Source organism: Moschus berezovskii, chromosome Y, assembly GCF_049115385.1.
Source record: "Moschus berezovskii isolate FMDL1 chromosome Y, NW_MosBer_1.0, whole genome shotgun sequence".
Taxonomy (NCBI): domain Eukaryota; kingdom Metazoa; phylum Chordata; class Mammalia; order Artiodactyla; family Moschidae; genus Moschus; species Moschus berezovskii.
The window spans coordinates 336,133-356,695 of NC_142489.1; the positions used below are offsets into that span (position 1 = coordinate 336,133).

The window sequence follows — 20,563 nt, forward strand, 5'->3', positions numbered from 1 at the left end:
CCCAAGAATATGGATATATGCTAAATAAAAAAACACAGAAAACCATTGTTCTTGGAGAGTTTGCAGTCTACAATGGGAGAGAAAGATAGGTCACACTATGATGTAGAGATAGGACTAAATTAATGTGGAGACAGAATGGAGTTGCTGACCTTTGAACTCAGTGATGAGTTCCTAGTTTAACAAGATGAAGATGGTCATGGATGAGAGGAGCCATTCTAGGAAAATGGTATAGTATGTCAAAAAAGGTCTTGGGTTCTTCTGAGAGTAATGGGAACTTTAGGATGTACTTGTATCTTTGTGCACTTTCTGTTTAATTACTTAGAATGCATTTCTAGAAGTAGTATTGATGGATCAAAGGGTACACATATTTACACTCTGGTTATATTTGCCTTGATAGTTTGCCTAATATTAACTCTACCCACCAAGTTTATGAGAATGTCCATTTCCCTACATTCTGACCAGGACATTGTTTCCCCTTTTAATTTTTGCCATTCTGACAAGGAAAAATATTAATACCCTGTTTGAAACTTGAATTTATTTTAGGAAGATAATCCTAGTAGTAATATGATGTAAGAATAGGTGAGGAGAGGTTAGTGGTAGAGAGTAGATGAGATGGTTCCTAGATGAGACAAAGAAGATCCTGAGTACCTTCATAATAGTAGGAGTATAGAAGGGGAGTTCAATTTAAGAGAGTTTAGGAAGTAAAATGAATGTGATTTGGTGGTAGATTAGGGGTAGGGATTTAAGGGAGAAAGAATTCGAGGAGGACCCTAAGGTATTCTACCTTGGGAGATGACTGCCTGGTTATGCTGTTACTTGGGAGGAGGAATAAATTCAGTGGAAAGAAAGTGGTTTAGGACCTGTTTAAAGTTTGGGTTGTTTGCTGGGAACAATCTGGTGGATGTTTCTGTGGAAGTAAAAAATATGAATTTGGTGCTTTTGAGAGAGTTTGTGACTAGAGAGGAAGAAATTTGGGACGAGATTATATAGCTGGTATCCTGTCATATCTGGAAATGGATGGTGGGCCCCAGAAAGTGCTTATCAAATAAGAATGTCAAGTAGTGATCCTTTGGGAATTTAAGAAGTAGGCAGAGAAGAGCCCATGAAAATCAGGAAGGTTTAAGAAAAAGAGGAAGAGAAAAATCTTTAGAGTGTTTTTAACACTGTCAAAGATAAGAATGTCTAAGAGTGTCAATCACTGAGGAGGGAGTGGCCTTTATCTTTAGGCAGTTAGGAGGTCATTGGTATCTTTTTCAGTGAGCCTTTGTTTTTATTTTTGTGGAAAGGCAACTTTATTTTTTAATTAAATTTTTTTTTCTTTTTTTTTGTTTTTTAAATTAATTTTAATTGGAGGATAGTTACTTTACAATTTTGTGATGGTTTTCTCCATACATCAACATGAATCAGCCACAGATATACATATGTCCCCACATCCTGGACCCCCCTCCCGCCTCCCTCCCCATCCTATCCCTCATGTATATTACCATATGTAAAAAAATTTTTAACTATTGGGTGTAATATAGGCTCAAGGATGTATAGTACAACGTGAGGAATATAGCCAATGTTTTGTAATAACTGTAAATGGAAAGGAACTTTAAAAATTGTAATAAAAAGTTATTGGTATCTTAATTAGAACAGTTTCAATAAAGCATGGGCCAGTGGAGAGGACATAGAGGAGATAAGCTATAATGGGTTGAGAAGTTGGTGGAAGTGGTGGAGTAGGTGAAGCAGTTTGTATAAATTGCCATTTTGGTCACTGAAGGGACAGAAAAAGCGTGAGTACAGGTTTTGATGGTTGGCTGGATGGTGGAAGTGTGTTGAGCATTTACAGGTTTATAGGTGCAGAACACAACTGTTGAACAGGGACTGAAGATAAAGGAAGAACTAACAGGTGGAGCAGGTTCCAGAGAAGAGGAACGGAGTAGGGTCCAGGGCAGTGGTGGAAAACTGATAGGTGAGTCCTAGAAAGGAAGAGTGAGAGAGAGGTAGTTAAGGTTCAGGAAGACTGGAGAGCCTGAGACAGTGAGTTTAAAGGAGTGTTTGAATGTTGGAAGCTGTTCTCTCTGTGTAGCAAATTACCTGCTAGTATAGAAGGACCTGCAGAGGTTGGGTGGGAGCTGAAGGGTAGTAGCAAAGGCCTTTATCTTATGGGGATGGGCCAGGATAGGAAGCTAATAAGAGCCTATAAGATAGATTGCTGAACTGCAGGGGCCCGGTGAGATTGGGAGACTTAAGTTTACTTGTAAGATGCATTATTCAGTATGAAAATGCTCTTTTTAAAATATAACTGCCAGATTTTGTATCCCACTACTAGGCAACCCAAGGGCAAGGCTGGAGAAAGGAGGGAGTTGGGTTCTTTGTGCTTTTTGAGGGGACAAGGATCTTTGTCTCCATCAGTGGAGAGAAAGCACTCTCCATTCTTGACTTGTTTTTCCATTTTCTGCCCTGTCTTAAACCTGTTTTCTGAGGAGTAAAATGCATGGCATTGATTCGACCTTTAGCATCTCACTTTATTACCCTTTTAAGAAGTCAACTCTTCAAGAAGGTTATCCAAAAAGCCAGAAGTTTCTTTAGTAATGATTGACACAGTGTACTAGATTCTTGTATTAGAGCTCAGGCTTGCAAAATTTTTATTAAAAAATCTTTATAATCATCTTTTTTGTAGGCCCTGGGCTTTCTGCTAATTTATATAGATTTTAATGTTTCCTGAAAAAGTAAATAAAAATGGATACAAACTGCTATTATACTGTATTTTAGTATATTTTATATATGTACATAAAATACATATTTTAATAGTAAAATGCAATTTTACTTTTTGTTTCCTTCTTTACTTTTAAAATAGAATATCACATCCAAGCCCAAAGAATATAAAAACATATGTATTAGTACAAGTTCTTATCCCCCTATTTTACTCTAATGAAATGGTTGGATTAGTTTTAAATTGGGTTTAGGGACGGTGGCTTTTGGTAGTTTCTTTTGTCTTCTCTGTTACACAGACTCTTCTTCACTGTTTTCCTCTACTCCACACTGTCATCCCTTTTCCCCTCAAAGTAATAATCATGTTAAACTGTTGGCTTTGGAATCAAACCAGTTGAATGCCTTGTGATTAATTAGCTTTTCTCTTGTTTTTGCCTCTCAGTAAAGACACTTCTTTTATGCTGCATTGTAACTTAAAACCCATATTGATTTCAGAAGTTTAGGATTTAGAGGGCTTTGTGCCAAACATGTACAGGAATGGCCTGATTTTATCCGTGATAGAGAATGCTGAGATGCCATTATTAGCAGTCAGCTTTAATGTTCTTCATAACATGGTGAGAGATGGTGGTATCTCTGAATTCCTGTGATGTTTATTCATTACTTGATAGATCAAAGAAGAATATGAACAGATGTGCAAATATTCTTCTCATTAAAAATTTCAGGAAGTCATTGAATCGAGAGAAAGAAAGCGCTAAGTTGTGTCCGACTATTGTGATCCCAATCAACTGTAGGTTGCCAGTTTCCTATGTCCATGGGATTCTCCAGGCAAGAATACTGGAGTGGATTGCCATTTCCTTTTCCAAAGGAGTTGAATCAAGGAGACTGCTAAATAGCTTTTAGAATCTTTAGTGTCCCTCTTGGCAGATCTCTTCCCTCTGAAGGTCTCATTTAAAAAGATGATGACATAGCAAGTAGTAGTGTTGTGGGTAGTGTACATTGGCACACTTTTTCACAGTATAGACTGCCTTTGAAGTCAGGATGATCTCTATTGCTGTCTAGATGTTGTGATTGCTTCTAAATTGTTTCTTGAGGACAAGAACTATCTGTTGCATCTTAGCTACTTACATATCTTCCCCATCAAACCCTTTGGCATATTAGTTGTGAAATATTTGTTGAATAAATGAATATATGAATGCTATAGCTGAAAATCTGTGGACATTATGCCTCATCTAAGGTATTAATGACACATTTCTTCCCTACCAGTAGCTGTGGCTCTTACTTGGTTCTGGTCAGGCTAGATTTGGTAACTTTGCTTTATGACACTTAGGAGTTTCACACACTAAGTGAAAAGATGTTAGGAAATTTGGGGTACACTTGAGTGAGCTAAATGCCGTAGAAGTGTTATAATCCCAAGTTCTGTGGAAGCTTGCTTGAAGACATGTCTGAATTTATTTCATTTCTACTCCTATGCATTTCCTTCCTTCCTTAAATTGTTTTGAAGCAAATTCCACCTATCATTTCATTCATAAGTATTTGAGTATATAGTTCTCAAAGACAAGGATTTTTAAAAAATGAAGCAGTAATACCATTATCACATCTTTAAAAAATAGTGTATGGTGAACTTAAATTGAAAGGGGAATGAAATGTTCAGTGGGCAGCCGAGAGGGGAGGAATGGAGCATGCTTAAATGGAAGGAGCTGGAAAAGATAAGTTCAGAGACTTTTGCTTGGGGTACAAATAATGCGTTTGCTGAGGCAAATGAAGTGGTGAGAAATGAGTGGCAAAATAGGGAAGGGCACAAATCATACAGGCTCTTAAATATCTTGTACTAAGAGGGGAGTTGTTAGAAGGTTGTAAATAGATTAATAATAACATGCCTAGATTTACAGTTTAGAAAAGTAAGCTTAATGGTAATGTTGAGAGCAGACAAGGTAAGAGTAAAATCAGAAGCAAAAAAAATACACTATTGGAGGAGGTTGTAGAAGTCCAGGTGAGGAACAGCTGATGATGGTTTTTGAAATAAGGTTCTCTCAATAGAGTTTGGCAGAAGCTGCTTTGTGACGTGTGTAGAAAGTAGGATCTGGATTAAATTTAGGGTTGGGGAAGAGGGTTTGAAGCTCCCTCTCAGGGAACTTTCTGTGCAACTGGGCAAATAGCAAAACCATTGCTGGAAGTGCAGCACATGTAGACAAGCTGAGGGTCCGTCTACAGGGTTGCTGCCTGCCACTGTTCACTGTCCAGCCACAGTGTCAACTGTACCCCTGAGGATGCGGAGTGTGGTGGCCTTGGCCTTCTAGTTTAGGTGTTTTGACCAGTTGGTCTCATGTTAGCTCCTAATTAAGAACAACTTTGTAGTGAAGACATCCAACTAAAAGTTTTTTTGGGAATGATTAAATAAATAAATCCAAACCCCTTTATGTTTGATGCATAAACTCAGAGGATCAATACAGTCAAAGGACTTGTTTTTTGATTCTAGGAGTTACTAGCACAGGAGACATGATAAAATATTTATTTATTTCTTTGTTCTACGGGCTGATTCTTGAATGTGTATGTATCTTACCATTTTTAAAATATATGTGCTCTATCAGTTTTCTTCCTTAAACCATTTGATAAACCACAGCAAAATTTCAGAATTTAAAAAATATATATCCACATGGGAATATTTCTGAAATGTGAGAAAAGTCTTATTTATTGAACTATTATAGAGAAGATGCTTGTTCTGATAAAACTCAGAAAGGTTTGTGTTAATCCATAGAAAATTATTGTCTTTACTGTAGGCATTCTGAAAATTACTTAGAAATCACAGCACTAAAATTATAGTGAATTAAGAGCTTTCGGTTTAATGTCCATTCTGCATATCGGTTAGATTTGTACTAGGAATGAAAAGTGTTAGTCACTCAGTCATATCCGACTCTTTGAGACCCCATGGACTGTAGCCTGCCAGGCTCCTCTGTCCATGGGATTTCCCAGGCAAGAATACTGGAGTGGGTTACCATTCCTTTCTCCAGGGGATCTTCCCGATTCAGGGGTCAAATCTGGGTCTTCTGCATTGCAGGTGGATTCTTTACCGTCTGAGCCACCAGGGGATAAAGTGCTCAAATAAAATAAAAATGCTGTAGTCCTTCCTTCTCCCCACCTCAAGAAAGATTGGGTTAAAAGTTCTACATCTTACAAGTCTTAGATACAGTTGGAGCTTCAGATTGGGCTTGTGATTCGTATTTACTATTTATCTGCTTGAGCCCTAGACAAAAACTGTCTGATAGCTTGCTTTTGGGACAGATCTCTGCTTACTTGATGGGATAATGGGAGTTGGTTAGTGGAGAGACGGGAGAGAGAACATACCTGTCCTTTCATAGGGATGATAGAGAAGCAGCATGGTGTATGGAAATAGCACGTGTAGCTTAGAGTCAGCCAGCCTTCAACTTGGATGCCATGCCAGCTGCCTATGAGCTGTATGCATTTGAGCAAATTACTAATTTCACTTTTTTGAAGTCTTATTTGTGAAAAGGCAGTAATACTACCTGACCGACAGTGTGGTTGTGAGAATTAGAGGTCAGGCATACCAGGCTTCCAGCACAACCTGTCAGTAACTACTAGCCATAGTAATCATCCACACAGAGTCTCTCTGTTGGTGACATCCATTGGGTTAGCGAGACTAACCCTGGACTGGCTTCATTTAAAACCTTCCTGTTGTCCCATCAGGGCATTTTTGGGTAAAGGCAGGCATAGGGTGGAATTGTAGCAGTCATTTCTCTTCCCCCGGAATTTGTGAAGAAAGCAGTTCTTGGTTAACTAGGTTTAATTAACTATGTGTTTTAGACCAATTCAGTGTAATTTGGCTTATAATTTTCATTAATTATGTCTCTGATGCCATGTTGGAGATGACTGTAACTTAGGGTAGGCACTTGAATGGCTCTGATCCTTTAAGTCTCTGTCTACGGAGACTAAGTAAGCCTTTGAACCTCTCTAGGAAAGTTTCAAGAGTTAAAGGAGATCAGATTATAACCAATTCTTTGAAATATTTTATAGGCTATATAATAGAATTAAGTTGAAATTTTAACCTCATAGGATTCTTGAGGAAGAAAAGAGAGGGAAGTCTAAAAGTGAACTTCTGAGTTAACTGATAGCTTGGTTAGGTTGAAATGAATTTTCCCTGAGAATTTGTGATGGCATGTTTCATTGTCATCCAATGTTTGGTTTAAGAGCCTAATGCCATTTTGATTCTCATTTCTTTGTAGACATTTCTTTTTCTTCTGAAAGTTTTACAGATCATCTTTTCATCCCCATTGGTCTGAAATATGATCATGGGTTGTATTTAGTTAGGTGTGGATCTTTTTTCATGTGTTGTGTTATCATGCATGGTGAGCCTTTTGAAGATTCATGTTCTTCAGCTCTCTGAAATATTTTATTTCATATTTTGTGAGACGAATTTAAGTACATAGTTTCTAAATTGCACCAACCACATTTCAAGTCCTTAGTAGTCAAATGTAGCTAGTGCAGATATATAGAACATTTTCGTCGTCACAGAAAATTCTGTTGATTAGCACTGACCTGCAGGCTCAATGAAATTGCAAACAATGTGATCTCTTAAAACTCAGAGAAGAGATACAGAGGTTAAAAAAATGTATTATAAGACAATAGAGTTAAATAGTAAACTGAAGAAGTTGAAAAGTAAGAATATGATCAAGATAAAAGCCACCATAGAAGTAACTATAAGAATAAATATGCCTCAGTATATAACCAGGGACAGAGGGATACCTGGCTTTAGAAAATCACAAAAATGAAATGATTAAAAATAAAAAGATATAAGTGATTATGGGGAAGATGGATAGATATGGGAGACAGATAAAGGAGACAAGTGCACATAAGTGAAATTCCAGAAGAAGGGACAACTGAACTAGAAAAATACTTATAATGGAAAGAATTTTTCTGAAATAAAGATTAGAATCTTGAAGGAACTTTCCTGAAATAAAGATTAAATCTTTCTTTCAAGTTGACCACGCAGTGCTAGAAGACAGTGGAACAGTATCTACAAAGTTCTGAGAAAATGTAACCTAAGGATAAAGTACACCTGTATTTTGCTGTAGTTTTGCTTTTGCTAATGAGATCGTTGATAAGTCAAATTTTTCTTTAGCTTTTAAGTTTAAGATACTAAATGGGATGTAATGATGATTATTACATAAGACTTGACAATATTGCAAAGTAATTAGCCTCCAATTAAAATAAATTAATTTTAAAAGAAAAAACTAGGAAGAAAATTTACTAATGATGCAATCTCTGGTTAGTGAGACTATAGGGGATTTTTTTTAATACCAAATTTTATATAGTGAACATTTCTTTAAAAATCTGAGGATGGAGGACCGAGGTCTTAAGTTCTAAAGACAGGCACCTCCCCACTCTGTCTCCCACCCCTTACTTATTTACTGATGGGACTAATCACATATCATTTCAGAGCTTTCCTTTCTTTTTTTGGAAAAGGTAAGAATCAAATAGAATATATAGAAATGCTAAGGAAATTGCAAAATGCTATGCAAACGATAGTTATTATTAGAAGTGGTCTTAATTTCCAGAAATTATGCTCTTCTGTTTTGGAGAGGACTTATTCTGAAACTTTAGTTCTTCATTACAACATTAGAAGGAGGCGCTTATGCAGAAATCATATGTGTGATGACTCAGTGTTATGAAAGCCTTCTTTATCTGTTTTTAGAAATTCATTTTTAATGGAATCTTTAAAATCACAGTGAAATTTTTAGTACTTAATAGGACCACCAAAGTGTTTTCTTTTTAAAGCAAATCACTTCTGTAATATTTCATATTCAGAATAATTTCATAGTTTAAGTTAGTAGACACATTCTCAAGGTGAAAATCTGAAGGTGAATTCTCCTTTTGTAAAAGACTGAATAATGAGAATAGATTCTGCTTTATCACTGGAAGAGATCCATTTGTTCAGTTTTCATTTGGGCTCCAAGTTCTGCAATTTTAGTCCTAGATAGCCCTCTTCCCCATGCATCCGACCTCTGTCCTCATTTTTGAGGCCTTCTTGCATTATTGCAGTAGACTCAAAAGTGGTATCTCTACTCTGTGTCTTGATCCCTTTGAAGCCACCTTTCTTAAGGCCAGCTCTGTGAGACACTTCCACCATCTACAGCAGAAGTTCTTGAACTGCTGATCAGAATTCCTGGGGCAGGGCACCTCTAAATCTGTCAGGCCCCACCCCTGCAGTTTCTGATTCTGTAGAACTGCTTGGCGGTGCCCATGTTTTTAAGTTTCCTGAGAGGTTGTCATACCTGACCAGACTTGTGAAACCTCCTGCCTATCACAGTCAAGTCTGAACCCCTCTGCCTGGTTGTACAAAGCCCTCCGTGACCTGGCTCTATCTTAGCAGTTAGCCACGTTTCCAGTACCTGTTACAATCAGTTTTACATGTCTACTTGTTGAGATAAAAATCATACAGTTTTATGTGAATCAAGTTAAGAGATTATATTTATAAAAAGGGCATTTGAAAACGATAACATTTTATTTTTAAAATGGTAACATTTTATTTAAATATTTATTTAAATATTTAATATTAAATAATAAATATATTATTTATTATATATTTCCTGCCCTTTTTAGTGGATGATGCTGGCAAAATAGAACACGACGGTTCCTCTGGAATGACCATGGATGCAGAGTCGGAGATCGATCCTTGTAAAGTAGATGGCACTTGCCCTGAAGTTATCAAGGTGTACATTTTTAAAGCTGACCCTGGAGAGGATGACTTAGGTAAGAAAAGACCTGCAGCATAGTATCCATCCTGATTAAACACTTCACCCTAATTACTGTTTGGTGGTTTAGACAGTGAATATTTGTAGTCTTTTCTGAAAATAACCTTTTAAGTGAGGATTCCAATATAGCTGTAGAAAAGTATGCAAATGTAATAAGTAAAACAAGTGGAAATGATGTTTTCACATAGATTCTTGGAGCTGTCATTTTCCCTTGATAGGTGGGACTGTAGACATTGTGGAGAGTGAGCCTGAGAATGATCATGGAGTTGAACTACTTGATCAGAATAACAGTATTCGTGTGCCAAGAGAAAAGATGGTTTATATGACTGTCAACGACTCTCAGCAAGAAGATGAAGATTTAAGTAAGTAGGTGGCCTTTTTGTGGGAGAGAATTTTATGTTCCTGAAGCTTTTTTTTTTAAATATGGCCAGTAACTGGAGGAAACAAGTAGCTGTATTATAGAGACTATGATTCTGCTGTATTCCAAGAGAAACATCAGTGACTTACTGTGTGTGCTTAGAATATGGCTTTAAAAGCAAATTATGGAACTGTATTCAAAATCATATAATAAACCATAATGGAAAAGAATATGGAAAAATAAAATTTAAAGAAAGCAAATTATGCTAAAAGCCAAGAAGTATATGATTCATTCAACAAATATTGATTGAGTGCTTACTATGTGAAAGCTGTGTTCTAGGTATATAACATGTGAACCTTCTTTCTACTTGTCCATTAACCGAATTCACATGAAAATACCTTTCCTGTGATCTCTGTAAACGTGGTCACAGAAGTTTCTAAAATTTTCTACTTAGATGTTGCTGAAATTGCAGATGAAGTTTATATGGAAGTGATTGTAGGAGAGGAGGATGCTGCTGCCGCTGCAGCAGCCGCTGCCGCCCACGAGCAGCAGATGGATGACAACGAAATCAAAACCTTCATGCCAATAGCATGGGCAGCAGCTTACGGTAAGTCCTGTTGCAGTGCTTGGGATTGAGTTGGTTCTTTAATGTACATTCATGATTGAAAACAGTTTCTGTGGTCTTAGGTTTCACAAATCTGAAATACCAGCATCCTGTAAGGGTTATTTGATTTTGAATAAGAATAGAGGAAGATTATAAAGTCTACTTTTTGTCTTTATTTTTAAGAGGAATTTCCTTCATGTGTATATCACGTAGAAGGAAGTAGTGCAAGAAGTACACAGGCTTTCAAGCTGAAACTTTTCATCTTGATTATATGTGGCCCATGACTTTACAGTTTGGGGAGACAACAAGGGAGTCCATGGGGCAAAATGCTGACATATTTTTTAGATATGGAAGCTAGGCATTTCTTACAGTCTTGCTATAATAGATGTGGTCATAAAACCCATTACCTAGAATGGGGAATTTCCGTCATTCATGAGTATCATGGCTTATTTTCGTTGTTATAGTTAATAAAGAATCCCTAATTCTTTATAATTTATAATACTGTATAATTTTGTTTTTTAATGCACATTGTTAGGTAATAATTCTGATGGAATTGAAAACCGGAATGGCACTGCAAGTGCCCTCTTGCACATAGATGAGTCTGCTGGGCTTGGCAGACTGGCTAAACAAAAACCAAAGAAAAGGAGAAGACCTGATTCCAGGCAGTACCAAACAGGTGAGGGCATACGAGTTCCACAGCGCAGCGTGCTTTGCGAGCTCTCAGATGAAACTCTAGTATGTATCCTTAAAGGTGTTGTGATGGCATTTTAGCTGCTAGACCACATAGAGTTTTTGTGTATGAATTTAAAAATATAATTTTAAGAATTCAGTGATATTCATGAATGATTTCCTTGGATTAAAAATAGCAGCGAGTGGATCAAATGTAGATTTAAAAAATTCAAAACTTGGGTGATTTTTATGTGGCTATGCAAAGAAATCCCTGAGATATGTTATAAGCATTAACTTTTTTAAAAAATGAACATATTTAAAGAATCTGATTATGTCAGCATAAAGCAGGAATAATTTACAGAGCAGCAGGACAAGTACTTCAGTTCATGTGGCATATTCCTGTCTATTCTTACATGCTGATTAGCATACTAAAATTTTTTAGACATCTTTAAGCTGTACTGTAAATTGACAAGTTATATTGTTAAGAATAACCAAAACAGCAATTGTGATTATGAAACTTTTTTTAACAATAATTTTCCACCAATTTCTTAATTGGTATAGCTTCAGTTGGTAGTTGGTAAAAGTTACATATTTATTTCATTTATTTTTTCCAAGCTGAAGGGAGTGAGATTGGTACAGTCATACTGAGTGGAGTCTCCAGACCAGGTTCCCTTCATGATGAGGCTGCTAACTCTTATGTTGAAAAACTATAAAAGGAATGTTAAGCAGCAAGTACGGAGAAGGCAATGGCAAGCCACTCCAGTACTCTTGCTTAGAGAATCCCATGGATGGAGGAGCCTGGTAGGCTGCAGTCCATGGGGTCGCTATGAGTTAGACATGACTGAGCAACTTCACTTTCACTTTTCACTTTCACACATTGGAGAAGGAAATGGCAACCCACTCCAGTGTTCTTGCCTGGAGAATCCCAGGGACGGGGGAGCCTGGTGGGCTGCCGTCTGTGGGGTCACACAGAGTCGGACACGACTGAAGTGACTTAGCAGCAGGAGCAGCTTTACATAGGAGTACTTGCCCAATAATGTTTAGAACACACACTTTGAATTCTTGAAGAAACCAAAACAGAACTTGGTTTGATCACTCATGCTCCTTTCTTTTCCTTTCTTAGCAATAATTATTGGCCCTGATGGACATCCCTTGACTGTTTATCCTTGCATGATTTGTGGGAAAAAGTTTAAGTCGAGAGGTTTTTTGAAAAGGCACATGAAAAACCATCCTGAACACCTTACCAAGAAGAAGTACCGCTGTACTGACTGTGATTACACTACCAACAAGAAGATAAGTTTACACAACCACCTGGAGAGCCACAAGCTTACCAGCAAGGCTGAGAAGGCCATTGAATGCGATGAGTGCGGAAAGCATTTCTCTCATGCTGGGGCTTTGTTTACTCATAAAATGGTGCATAAGGAAAAAGGAGCCAACAAAATGCACAAATGTAAATTCTGTGAATATGAGACAGCTGAACAAGGGTTACTGAATCGCCACCTTTTGGCGGTCCATAGCAAGAACTTTCCTCATATATGCGTGGAGTGTGGTAAAGGTTTTCGTCATCCATCAGAGCTCAAAAAGCACATGCGAATCCATACTGGCGAGAAGCCATACCAATGCCAGTATTGCGAATATAGGTCTGCAGACTCTTCTAACTTGAAAACGCATGTAAAAACTAAGCATAGTAAAGAGATGCCATTCAAGTGTGACATTTGTCTTCTGACTTTCTCAGATACCAAAGAGGTCCAGCAACATGCTCTTATCCACCAAGAAAGCAAAACACACCAGTGTTTGCATTGTGACCACAAGAGTTCGAACTCCAGCGATTTGAAACGACACATAATTTCAGTTCACACAAAAGACTACCCCCATAAGTGTGACATGTGTGATAAAGGCTTTCATAGGCCTTCAGAACTCAAGAAACATGTGGCTGCCCACAAGGGTAAAAAAATGCACCAGTGTAGACATTGTGACTTTAAGATTGCAGATCCGTTTGTTCTAAGTCGCCATATTCTCTCAGTTCACACAAAAGATCTTCCGTTTAGGTGTAAGAGATGTAGAAAGGGATTTAGGCAACAGAATGAGCTTAAAAAGCATATGAAGACACACAGTGGCAGGAAAGTGTATCAGTGTGAGTACTGTGAGTATAGCACTACAGATGCCTCAGGCTTTAAACGGCATGTTATTTCCATTCATACAAAAGACTACCCTCACCGTTGTGAGTACTGCAAGAAAGGGTTCCGAAGACCTTCAGAAAAGAACCAGCACATAATGCGACATCATAAAGAAGTTGGCCTGCCCTAATAATACTTGGGCAGATTTTTGTAGAGATGTTGGCTTTGAAACAGAAAAATCATTTTAAAAGCCAGTCAGTCTCGCTTACATACAATACTGTATATTGACTTACGCTATGTACAAATAGATTTATTGCTTCTAGTTGACTTTTTTTTTTACATTTTGTTCAATAGTGTGTTCTGAATTCTATTCAGTTTGTTTAATAAATGGGGAAAAGCAGCAACAAGCAAGTTGCTTTTAATAAAGTAATCCCTGATTCTATACTGAGTTTTTCTATCTTAGAAGTTTTATATTTATTTAAGTATTTACCTTGCTTACCTTGATGGTACTCTTCTAAGACCATTTAACTTAAAGTAATTTTAGATTGGTAACTCTGAAAGTACTCATGTTGACTTATTTTTTCCCATAAATTTCTCACAATAAAATTTTCAGAGACATCTACTAACATAAATGGGAGATTTTACGGTCAGGTCTAATTATCCTAACATGGAAGTCATTTACTCTTGTTTAATATTTTCAGACCACGTGACAATGAAAGTTTTCATTTGAGCTTTTGCGTCCCTGGCATTGCTGAGTGAAGAGCAGTGGCCGGGTTCGGGTTTACCTTTCGTTTTGTTCAGCAGACAAAATATCCTTTCAGGGGGTGCTTTCTTTGGAGTATTTACACCTTTTGTCAGCATAGCAAACTTTTAGAAAACTTTATTGAAAAATTTTGCTTGATCCTGTTGTATTTTGTCTGTGCTGCTTTGTGTTGGAATGGTTGTGTGCTACAAATGAGACTTACTGAGGACTGCATTTGGAATTTCCTAGAGGTAATTCGTGGCTCATAGGATCTTTTGCAACTTTATATATGTAAATGTACCCTGACTTACGTATATGCACATATATATGACATGTATCGTGTGTATCGTGTGTATTGCTTATTTTACATATTTATACACACAACCCCAATTAGTTGTTTAACATCTGTAATGAAAAGTATTAAATTCACAATAATATGAAAGATGCAGGGATGCATGAGAGAGCATTTTGTAAATCATGCTCTTCGGAGAGACTACTCAGGTGAAGAATTAGAAGGAAAATAAGGACACTAGTATTTTTAAAGAGTAAAGGTATTTTCTTTTAAATATCTTTGGTAACTGAAAAATAGAACTTAAGATGTTTCTACATAGAATGTTTTCATATAACTTCAGCTTCATGCCTTTATATTTTTCTGAAAAGCTAATGAGTATCCAGATATATACTCCCTCAGTTCTCTCTGAGAAGTCCATGAGGGCACTCTGTGTCACCAAGTGAGGGGACTAAGGAAGCAGCGATTCCGAGTACCACAGAATGGGTGCTAATTACGACTTCCACTTGACAAGTTGAGATTGCTTGTTACTTCTCCGTTACAGCTAGCAACCTTTCAAAAATGTGACACGCAACATTGGCTTTGATTAGAAGGTAAAGGTGTATTCTCAGTGCATGAGAAAATTTTGAGGCCTTATTTGGAACATCACCAAGTCTTTCACAGTTGTGTTTTTCTTTAGCAGTTAACTTTTTTTAAACAAATAGATATGATTCAGGGTCATAAATACACAGAATGTACTTGGTTACTTAGAATTTGGTTAAGGTGAATTTTGGAGAACAGAAAATAGGTTTTGGGGTCTCTTACATTGGCTGTTGACACATGAGTATCTGGCACATTGTGGGAGATTTTGGAATTCTTTCCCCACTTGTTAGCTGCCTTGCCACTTCATTATGGTGCTCCAGCCCCTTTGTGCTATTAGGTTTTTAGCTTTCATCTTTCTCTTTGCCATTGATACTTTGTAAGAGTTATATTTTTAGGGTTAGAAATCTAATAGTGTTTGGCAAGCCTCTGAAGTGCTAGATTGATTGAGTCCATTTCTAAATCAAGTGCTGTAGGCTGGTATGAACACCATCCTTAAATGCCAGTGAAAGCCAAGGCATAGAAATGCCTGTGCCCTTTTGCCCCCCATAATGTGCTTTTTTTTTTTAAGTAACTAACAATTATGTGATTCATTGCCCTGCAGTACAGTTGAAAGCTCTGTCTGTTTTTTTGTGAGAACCTTTAAAATCTCCCTTAATTTTTATTTTTCCCACAAATAATGTAAAAGAAAACACTTAAATGGAAGTGGAAATTTATTACTTTTAAAACATCCTGTAAAAATTAATACAGAAAATATAATTGGTCATTTATATTTTTTTAAATAAACTGAAAGATAAAGAACACAACAATTTACACACTTTATATTTCTCTTACATGGTCTGGAATCATACACCGTTCTTTTCTTTTTAAAGCACAAATTGAAACCTTTAAAAGGTATTTAAGGGTTTGGTCAAGTGAATATGATAAAGTGTATTTGTCTGTATAAAGAGAAACTGAAATCGTAGTCACTGTTATGTACTGACATTAGTTACAACCTAGTTTTAATTCTTAAAACAATTTTGACTAGCAAAGCTAAAAAGTGGATGTTTCAGTTAAATGTTTTAAAGAGGTACAGATTTTTACAAGGACATAATATAAGTTATTGTTCTGTAGAAATATCCTGTTAAATATTGTATGTCCCTCCCTCTGTACACTTTGTAAAAAAGTAAAATACATAAAAAGAAAATCATATAGGGATGTGTGACATTATTGTAATTGTGTACTTGAGAATAACGTGCAAAAATAAAAATCAGAATATTTTCCTGTTAATGTTTAGTCTATTTGATACCAGTACTAAGTTAATGCTTTTTCTTAAGAAAAAAAAAATGTACAGTTTTTGTAAACACAATAAACATCAAAAGCAGTGGATTATTTTCCTTTCCCCATTTCTTAATTCCTTACATGCCGCAGCGGAATGCACAATGCTTGATCGCTTTGAATTTTGTGACTTGGATTTAAATACTACTAATATTTGAGTTCTGCAAATTTGCAAGTAACATTTCAGAGAAGTTAAGAGGTGATTGGGAAGTCCTTTGATGAGCATGTCCTTGAAATTGTTATTTTCTTTTATCTTCATAAAGGATTTGTTTTATTAGCATCTCTAATTCCCCCAAGATAGATTTCCCCATGCACAAAATGGTTTTTGAGAGCACTTAAAGTTTACTTCAGCATCAGTCCAATAGCACGTTTAATCAGTGGAGTTGTTCCCACCTCCACAGCAGAAGCCCTGCCCTAGAGTTACCCCTTTGTACACAGTTGGAAGGCTTTAGTAGACACTAACATCCTAGAGAACGGTCGTTATAAAAATCAGAAGTCAGGTAAAAGTTGTCAGGAGTCAAAAGAAAATAATAAAACAGATTTGAGTCATCTTTGATTTTTAAAGATGAGATCTTACAGTTATTTATTGGAACAAGTGTTTCTCTAATAGTTGAAACACTAATCAAAATTTGAGGTAAATGATTAAGAAAATATGGTGAATGTCACTGTCTAGAGCCATAAAAAAGACAAAACCACTCCATGCTGAAAAAATCACGATAGAACCCCTGATGGATAACATCTTACTTGTCTGATCCCAACCACAAAGTACTGCTCTCTTCTCTGGGAATCTCAGTATTAATAATTTCCTTTATTTCTCACAAATTCTAGGATTCATGTAATGAAAAGCTTTATGAGTAGTTGAAATCTTAAAAGGGTGATAGTTCAGGGCATTGGCTTTCAAAGTGTGGCCTGGTGGCAGTGGTGGCTTTTACCTGGACTTTGTTAAAGATGCAAATTCTCAGCCCCACCCTAGATTCACTGAATCAGAAACTGGGTGTGGGACTCAGTCAGTGACCTGTGTCTTAACATGTCTTAACATATGACTCTGATGCATGTTCAAGTTTGGGAAGCACTGCTTTAGAGCACTTGAGGAACTTTAAAGATTACTGGTGCATTAATTTTTTGTAGTAGACAACACACACACATGCCCTAGAAGGAAGCAGTGATGGTGAAATGGGACTCAGTTTATATGTTCACTTCATACCACTTTATACCCCTTTTGAAATGTGAGCCTGTCAGTCTATCTTTTAGTATACATGTAAATATCCTGTATGTACTTCATAAATCTTGTATGGCCTCCCCAAAGTTACATTCCTCAAAAGTAAATAGAATTCACAGGAAGGTTCAGCAAGTATAAAAGGCTGAAAAAAGTGTGTGTTGAATTGGCCCAGCAGTACTTAAGTAATTTATATCTGAAAAACCATTTTGCCACATACGTAGCTGTTAAGGTCACATTAAGTTTGCCCTTTTGGATTTTGTTTTATCTTTTGTGTATGTATTGTTTGCCTTTTTCATAAAATAACTCTTGGATTTGTTATATATTGTTCCTGTTATTTTTGACACCTTTGCTATTGTAAATAAATTCCTATTTTTAAGTTACTCTAGTGGAGTGTTGCCTGTAGACAAGGCCTACACACACACACATACATGGACACGAGGCTTAAATCACACAGTTAACTCCCCAACACAGTACAAGCGGAAAGTAATGTGACTCCTTCAGTAGTTCAGCATTTCTAGGCCCAATGAAAGTATCACTGTTATACCTAGATATAGCATCTGCACTTCCTCAGACTTCAGAATCTTTTTCATGGCCTCTGATGGAAATTCTTAGTCAACCAAGTTTGAGGTCAAAGTAAAAAAAATTAATCATTTTCCTTGATTTATCCTATTGTCTTGGTCTCGGGTTACTTGTGTTGCTGATACTGGTGCACACAAAGGATTTGGCGTTGTAGTGATGTGCTGATACTATAGAGCCACAAGGGAAGTTCACCACAGAAAACCTACGCAGTATGTCTGGATGGTGTTTATTCACTGATGATGTGAATTACTCAGAAATAGCTAAACCCATTGACAAAAATGGAATAGTTAACTAGACCTATATTTTACTTTTCAAGAGAGGCCAATTTCTGCTTTTCCTTCATGCTGTGTTTGAACCCATTTCCCTTTGCCTGAACTCTGAAGTGAGGGGAGGTATTCCAAAGCTATCTGATGGAGTTTGGGAGGTCCTAATCACATTGAAAATAGACATAAGAAACCACCCACATTGGGTATGTGGCTTCATGTTGTAAAGCTGGATTGAGAGACCCAGAGGCTGAATCTTTTCCTCCATCCAGTCTAGGCCTTGAAAAATGCAGCCAGTCACTTGAAAGTGTGGGATTCACCTTACCCTCTGTGAGCTATAGAGAGAGGGCTTGGTCCTCTCCCAGACAAATGGAACAACCATCTTCCCCACTCAGGGGAAGCAAAGAAGAGTTCACTTAAGCCATTCTCATAAAGTAAGGGTTAGTCCAATTCTGGGTTGCCCTCTGGCATTAGCCCACTAGCAGAGATCTTTACTTTTGGCCTTGCATATTCCTGTTGGTTTTTCCTCTCTTGAGGTAGTTGTGACAGACTTTCAAAGATTTAGTTCCTGTTTCTCCCAGGGTGGTATGCTTCAATTTTTCTTCAGGAAAAAAAAAAATAGCTTTTAAAGGGAACATTTATTAAGCTATACAAAGATGGATATCTTGCAAGTTATTTTTATTGTGTGTGACCCACAATACACTTGCTTTATTAAAGGGCTGTTCTTTGTTTTCTTCCAATCTCAGTTGATAACGCGTAAATCTTGTGTTTTGTAACCACAGCATTGATTCTGTTGTATGTTTAGTGATTTTCTTTTCAAACATCAAGTATTTCTGTAAATATTGCTTGACTTGAAAGATTTTTTTAAATGCACATTCTTTTTGGAGAGAATATGGAAAATTCAGAATGGTACAGAGAAGAAAGTAAAATGCCTTCCCCTCTTATCCTATTACCCAGAACATTGGTGGTGGTGGTTTAGTTGCTTCAATTGTGTCCAACTATTGCGACCCCATGGGCTGTAGCCTGCCAGGCTGCTCTGTCCATGGGATTTCCCAGGCAAGAATGCTGGAGTGGGTTGCCATTTCCTTCTCCAGGGGATCTCCACACAGGGATTGAGCCTGCGTCTCCTGCATTGGCAGGCAGATTCTTTACACTGAGCCACCTGGGAAGTCCCACCCAGAACATCCTTTAAATGAATCTTTACTGTGGGATTTCCCTGGTGGTCCAGTGTTTAAGAATCTATGCTTAATGCAGGGGATGAAAATTCAGTCTCTGGTCAGGGAACCAACATCCACATGCCCTGGGGGCAACTGAGCCTTTGTGCTCTAGGGCCTTGTCTGCAGTTGTGTCCGACTCTTTGCGACCCCGTGGACTGTAGCTCGCCAGGTTCCTCTGTCCATGGGGGTTCTCCAGGCAAGAATACTGGAGTGGGTTGCCATGCTCTCCTCCAGGGGATCTTCCTGACCCAGGGATTGAACCCAGGTCTCCCGCATTGCAGGCGGATTCTTTACTCTGAGCCACCATGGAAGTGCACTAGGGCTGGGGCAGAGCAACTACTGAGCCTGCGCACTGTGGAGCCTGTGCGCCATGACGAAGACACAGCACAGAGAAAAGAAAATCTTTACTGAGTTTTAATTTTGTTACATTTTTAAGTTATAAAATGCACATTATTGTAACATGCCGTACAGTACAAAATAAGTATAAAGGCAGCTTAATGATGTCATTTCTACACTTCCTTCAAGCCAATTTTCTTGAGGTAGTCATAGTTAATAGACTGTTTGCCTTCCCTTCGTGCTCATACAAAACTGTACAAAGATAAATATGTAAACAGAGCAAGAGGACCTTTGGAGGAATGTAAATTTTTTTTTGACCAAAATAAGACTATGCATGTCTATAAGTCACATAATATATCATATCTATCCCTTTGGGAAAATAAACTGAGCTCTATCTCATTCTCTTTAACAGCTGAAAAACTTGCCAGAGATTGTACCCACCATAGTTTAGTCAACTTAGATACTATTAAAGCATCTATTGATCTTTATATATTTTTCATAGACCTAGCTACTTTACCACATGACATTCTCAATTCTAATTTACTTTAGTAGTCTTGAATTTCTGTGTTTGCAGTCATAATGCAAAAAGATGTCAATTATTTCCATTTTCTATTTTATGTTAGCTGCTGCTGCTAAGTCACTTCAGTCGTGTCTGACTCTGTGTGACCCCATAGACAGAAGCCCACCAGGCTCCCCCATCCCTGGGATTCTCCAGGCAAGAACACTGGAGTGGGTTGCCATTTCCTTCTCCAATGTGTGAAAGTGAAAAGTGAAAGTGAAGTCGCTCAGTCGTGTCCGACCCCTAGCGAC

The 20,563-nt window shown here is 37.4% G+C and overlaps 1 protein-coding gene across 4 annotated transcripts in view; it reads left to right on the plus strand.

Moving 5' to 3' along the window:
* The window catches only part of ZFX (zinc finger protein X-linked), a 37,860-nt gene extending 21,769 nt beyond the window's left edge, over positions 1–16,091 (plus strand). For 3 of the 4 annotated variants that reach the window (XM_055438116.2, XM_055438119.2, XM_088834559.1), the window contains exons 4-8: positions 9,313–9,462; positions 9,683–9,826; positions 10,277–10,429; positions 10,962–11,102; positions 12,219–16,091. In XM_055438116.2, coding sequence (XP_055294091.2) covers positions 9,313–9,462; positions 9,683–9,826; positions 10,277–10,429; positions 10,962–11,102; positions 12,219–13,402 — 1,772 coding nt within the window. In that variant the 3' untranslated portion in view covers positions 13,403–16,091. The remainder of the gene's footprint in view (positions 1–9,312; positions 9,463–9,682; positions 9,827–10,276; positions 10,430–10,961; positions 11,103–12,218) is intronic. The other variant, XM_055438121.2, reaches the window with a different exon arrangement.
* The last annotated feature ends 4,472 nt before the right edge of the window (positions 16,092–20,563 follow it).